The sequence below is a fragment of the Littorina saxatilis genome, unplaced genomic scaffold, assembly GCF_037325665.1.
Source record: "Littorina saxatilis isolate snail1 unplaced genomic scaffold, US_GU_Lsax_2.0 scaffold_871, whole genome shotgun sequence".
Lineage (NCBI taxonomy): Eukaryota > Metazoa > Mollusca > Gastropoda > Littorinimorpha > Littorinidae > Littorina > Littorina saxatilis.
In genome coordinates, this window is record NW_027126723.1 from 13,093 (window position 1) to 18,757 (window position 5,665).

Consider the following 5,665-nt stretch of genomic DNA (forward strand, 5'->3'; position numbering starts at 1 on the left):
TGAGGATACTTCCTTGTTCATGAGAAAAAAGCACTTCCCGTTAAATGACTGCAGAAAAGTTAGCCAAGTCTTCAAATCCTCTTTCACCCCTTGGTTCAGCCTCACGAAGAATAGCTGAGAGCGTATGCCTCTAATCAAGTCGATCAATCTCCTCAAGAACGCCCTCCCTGGCACCACTGCCTGGCAAGCAAAGTTCAGCAACCCTATGACCGACTGAATTTCCTTCACTGTTGCTTTCTTCTTTTGTAGTAGGTTCTGTATTTCTTGGGCACACTTCGTGAGTTTTTCCACCGGCAGCCGAATTTCTCTTTCGATTGTGTCTATCTCTATTCCCAGGAATGTCAACCTCGTCTCTGGGCCCTCCGTCTTATCAGGTGCCATGGGAACTCCTATTTCCTCACACAAACCCAGAAATTTGTCTAGGTATTCTTTGCCTAGCTGCTTCGATACTGCCGCAAGGAAAAAATCATCCAGGTAGTGCACTAATGGTATCCCTAACTTCTGAACAGCAATCCACTCCAAAGCCGTGCCTAGTTCTTCGAACAAGTGACAAGACGAAGAACAACCCATCTGAAGCGAAAGATCAACATAAAAACTTCCTTGCCAGCTCAGTACGAAGAGGTTTTGGTCACTAGGGTGAATAGGCAACAACCTAAAAGCTTTCTCCACATCAGTTTTTGCCATAAATGCTGTATTTCCTACTGTCTGCACTAACTGTACTGCATCTTGCACATTGGCATATGACACTGTGGCCATGTCTTCCTCTATGAAATCATTTATGGATGCCCCCTTCGGGTGAGATAGATGATGTATCATCCTATACTTTCCTTTCATCTTTTTCTCTACCAAGCCGATTGGAGAACATTGGAACTGAGTAAAAGGAATATGCCTAAAGGGACCTACTAACCTCCCCTCTTCTATTTCCTTCTTTATGTGCGCTTCTACTACTTCTGGCATTTCTTCTGCTGACTTCAGGTTCTTCTGAACTACACTATTTGGGGCTCCTGTGAACCCTACCCGGAAACCCTCTCTGAATCCCTGTATTAAAGCCCGCTTCTTCTGTGGATCGTACCCTTCCAGCCACTTTTCCAGCTTGTCCGCCTTCACTGGCGTGGCCCCCGTGCCCCAGTCTTCATTTCTTTCCTTCTCCTGCTTCTTTTCCCCCCCGTCCCGCTCGAAAGGGGTGCCCTTTGGCGCTGCATTTTCGGATTGCGTGTTGCCCCCCACACTGCGAGCAAAAGTGCTTGAAGCCACAATTGGGGCGGCTGCAAGATCCCTGTTCATTGAACTGGAAGCAGAAGCCCCCCACTTTGGCTGGGTTTCCACTTCCAGTCTTCCCCCCTGCGCCACCCTGCGGCTTCTTCTTTCCCCCGTCATGGGTCTGGGTGGCAGGCTCTAAGCGGGTGGTGGCGAACAGGTCCGCGTCGCTGTCCCCCCATGCCCTTTCTCCTGCAGCAATTGCGAGCCGGTAGCGGTAGTCATAGTCCCGCCAATTGCCCTGCAGCTCATGCAGGGTACACACCCGAGCAAAGTGGGCACCCAGGCCCCTGTGTACCTCTTTCGCTCTGTCCTGTAGTATAGTGATATAAATGTTCCAGGCCTTCACCCACTCTGTGAAGGTTAACAGTTTCTTTTCTTTCTTCTTCTTCTTCTTCTTTTTGTCTTCATCGTCCTCATCCGAGTCCTCCTCCAGCATTTCCTTCGGGTCCGCGGGCAGGAGTATTGCGAACCTAACCGCCACACCGCTCCAGATCTTTTCCTTTATTGTCTTTGGCACGTGTAGGTCAATGGGCAACATTTTCTGGTTGCCGGTTGCCCACGCCTGTGTACCGCTAGTGTTAGATTGCTCACCGGAGTGTCCAGAGTGCCCAGCCATGCCTGAGTTGGATTTTCCACCCGTAGAGGTGGTCGATCCTGCGGGCGATGCCTCAGGCGCCGGCGTCTTGGCGGCCCGAATCTCCGCAATCTCCTTCCTCAGGGCCTTCTGCTCAGCAAGGAGCTGGGTTAGCGACTCCTTCACGCCCATTTCGTCCTCTCCTTCAGCCTCCTCGTCTCGAAACCTCTTCGGGGGCTGCTTTGAGGGACGCCCCGGTCGCTTGGTTGGACGCTTCGACATCCTGAAACATTTCAAAGGCCACTAAGCATCAGGGGCCTATTTTTTTTTTTTTTTTTTTTTTTTTTTTTTTTTTTTTTTTTTTTTATATATATGCAGCACGGGCTGTACCAATAAAACATTCCCCATGAAGTCACAACCGGTTCTACCAAACCAGAACCAACAATGACGTCACTCCAGAAGCTGGAAAGGATATTCCCTCCTATTCCACTCCCGGCATCAAAGCTCTGCGTCTGGCGTCTTCGGTAGAACCCAACCACTTCAGTCTGGGAATAAACCTTGGTACCCCGTTCGTGCTGCATCTACACTCCTATTGTGGTTCTGCCCTCAGCACGAGAGTACACCTAAGAAAACACTGTCAATCTGATCATGCAGCACGGGCTGTACCAATACACATTCCCCATGAAGTCACAACCGGTTCTACCAAACCAGAACCAACAATGACGTCACTCCAAAAGCTGGAAAGGATACCCCATCCTATTCCACTCCCGGCATCAAAGCTCTGCGTCTGGCGTCTTCGGTAGAACCCAACCACTTCAGTCTGGGAATAAACCTTGGTACCCCGTCCGTGCTGCATCTACCCCTATTGTGGTTCTGCCATCAGCACGAGAGGATACCGGCTATCACTATTAGCCCCCACTTCCCTCTCACCCGCTGAACAACCACAACACCTTCTTACCTCATTGGTCTATATGCCGACTGTCCAACAGAACTTTTCTCAGTGCTCTGTACAGTAGCATGTGCCCCGACCCTGACAGATGAATCCCATCTGCTAAAAAATGTTTCTGATACTGAGCAAACTTCTCTGCTGGAGGGAAAGCCACGTAGTGGGGGAACAAACCCACTATCCTGTGTGCCGTTTTCAGCTGTTGATGAAGAAGCCTATTCACCTCCCTGGCTATGTCATTGAAACCCCCCCAGCCACTGTATCTCTGTGTCATCCCTGACACCACCACTACTGAGTTTGCCAATGTTTGCACCCTCACACACAGATGCCACAGCTCACGAAACACTTTATTCGGTGTCGTTCCGGGAACAATATTATTGTCCCCCACCATTAGCACTATCACTCCCCATTTTTTCCGGGTGAAAATGGCCCTGTTCTGTTCTAGCATTGATTCAACGTCGCTTATTTTTCGGCCCCCTCTCCCATCGAATATCTGCTCAAAACCATCAAAACCTAAATCTGGCCGCACCCCCTCATCTGTGTTCACAAATCGCTGAAACCTCCACGTGAAAGAGTGCCCGACCACCGCACAACTTGTAAACATTTTCGCTCCCGCCGTCTTTCTTCACAAAGAAACTAGTCACGTGACCGAGCGATTCGCGTTGCCACTGCTCGGACCAATTTTAATGCCAGGAGAAGATGATACTGTCTTCTTTTCTCCCTGAACACTTTTACTGACGGCTGTCAGCTAATTGTACCATCACCGTCTACCTAGCTATCACCCTCGTTCCTTCGAGTGTCACTCCCGGCAAACGTGAAACCACATGTTTCTGCCTACGGTGCCACGCTGTCTCCCAGTTTCCCCAAACTCCAAACTTTCCTTGCAGACAACTAATTGGCCCCACTCGAGCCTATTACCGCTGTTTCGATCTCAATCGCCCCTCTCGACAATCAAGCAACAAAACAAAACAAAAAAAGGTAAAAGTACGTGTACCTTCTCTTTCCAAAATCCTTGAAACGTTGAAAATTTTCGCACAGTTGTTTGGGACGTCTGGCACTGGCTACCGCAGATGCAGAAATGGCAGAGAGACTGATCTTGGGCCGGCTGGCCAATGGGAAGACGGCATTCCGCTCATTAGTTATGCATATGACCTGTGCTCTGGCACCGTCTATACACCACAATCTCGCTTCTCTTCACACCCAAAAATATCATTTTGCTTTGGAAGAAAATCTCTATGAAAGTTCAATTTCAGGGGAGACAGTTACCTTGACTGAAAAGAGCAATTTATTGAAGTTATTTCCCTTGTCTGTCAGACAATCTCCAACTTCCTGTTGGCAAGAAGTTTGTCAAATCCACATTGTATCGGCGTTTTTTTGCTTTTTCTTCATATTGACTTGTATTTTTGACTTGCTTATTGGATGCAAGGTAATCTTATCCTTCTCTCTGAAATGAAGATTGACTTCTTTCAAGAATAGGTAAGTTGATCAACTGAAGGAAAGATTTGGGAATTTGAATTTTTGATAGCTCGCGGCTTCGGCTTCCGAGTTTGATGGCAGAGAGAATTTCTCACACTTTCGATTTTTTTTTCGCCTAGAAGAACACTGTTCTATTCATTCATGTTTGTTTTGTCTGAAAGATGGATGAATGAACTAACTTTTCCAAAAACATAAAGTTGATTGATGCAGTGGTTTGTTTTTAAGGAGTTGTGGAAGAGTGAAAATACCATCCGAATCCCGATTCGCGGGTCGCTCACGGCACCATAAAAACTGAATTTTCGTTTATCATTTTATGTCTCATTGTCTGTTTCTTGGTGAACTTTGGTTGGTTCCTAATCTGGTCGAGTCATTGCGGCAGCAGTTGTCAGGAGCTTTAGTAGTAATACTAATAGGCTCTTCATATATCTGGTTTTTTTTTATTTGTATCTTTTTATTTTTCCACAGATGTTCAACTTTCAGTTCCGCATACTGACATAGACTCATAGTCATAGTGGAATATTCTGTGTCTGAGTCTCGGAAAAGAGAAAAATTACCCTTGTTCCCGAGGCATGCATAGACTAGAGAGGCAGGCAGAGGCTGTGTCAGCGTGTGCAGTGATAAAGTTGAAAAACAGATTTTTTTGAAATAAAAATAAAAAATACATCACAGAGAAAATAAATATATATACTAATTTAGTGAAATTGAGATGCTTATATTTAATAATTAATATTCCAGTTTTGATGTTTGCGTGTTACTGTTACTGTTAGGTTTGGGAATCAATGTGATCCTATTTAACTTCCAAGTATTTATTTTTTCAGAAAGCTTTGACTTGAGTATGACGGTGCTCACTGCTTGTTTGAACTGAAGGTGAAGAAAGCTGAGATGGACAGTGACCTTAACACCGCCACCGATGCCAGTAACGCAGACTGTCGTTCCGTCCCGGCAAGGTGAAGATGAACAGGTATGGCTCGATAGCAATGAGTGTCTCATTCAGAGTCATTGATAGTGACACTGACAGCGTCTTTTTGTTCTGTGACTTTGGCTTATTTTGTGTTTTATTCTTTTAGTTATAACCAGATGTGTCAAACAAATTCAGCTGATCTCTTTTACTGTTTTAGTGAAACAAATGTATTGTTTCCAGCAAAGGGAAAAAAAATCGGGTGGGGGCGGTTGGTCGATTTTATTTTTATATTTAAATTTTTATTTTATTTTAATAGTTTTATTGATGTTTGTTTTTAATTAACACAGGCATCTCATTGATGAGAAAGTGTGAACTGTGTCGCGGGATGCCAGAGAAGAGTAACTTTTCATCCAAAGTCTGCAAAATTGAATTTAAAATATAACCTTTTTGATGAATATTTTTGAATGAATACAAAAAGTTCTAGTGTTTGGAGGAAAAGTTAAGGTCA

At 45.5% G+C, this 5,665-nt stretch overlaps 1 protein-coding gene across 1 annotated transcript; it reads right to left on the reverse strand.

The window, feature by feature from the left end:
- Positions 1 to 426: 426 nt before the first annotated feature.
- On the reverse strand, positions 427 to 3,999 carry LOC138955226 (uncharacterized). The gene is made up of 2 exons (XM_070326877.1): positions 3,775 to 3,999; positions 427 to 2,117 (listed from the first exon to the last, which is right to left on the reverse strand). Exon 2 carries the CDS (start codon positions 2,114 to 2,116, stop codon positions 1,133 to 1,135), a length of 984 nt encoding a protein of 327 aa, XP_070182978.1. The 5' UTR covers position 2,117; positions 3,775 to 3,999; the 3' UTR covers positions 427 to 1,132.
- Between the last annotated feature and the right edge of the window lie 1,666 nt (positions 4,000 to 5,665).

Excerpts from the sequence above, each read along its gene's own strand:
- LOC138955226 (XM_070326877.1), bottom strand. The coding sequence starts at position 2,116 with ATGTCGAAGCGTCCAACCAAGCGACCGGGGCGTCCCTCAAAGCAGCCC.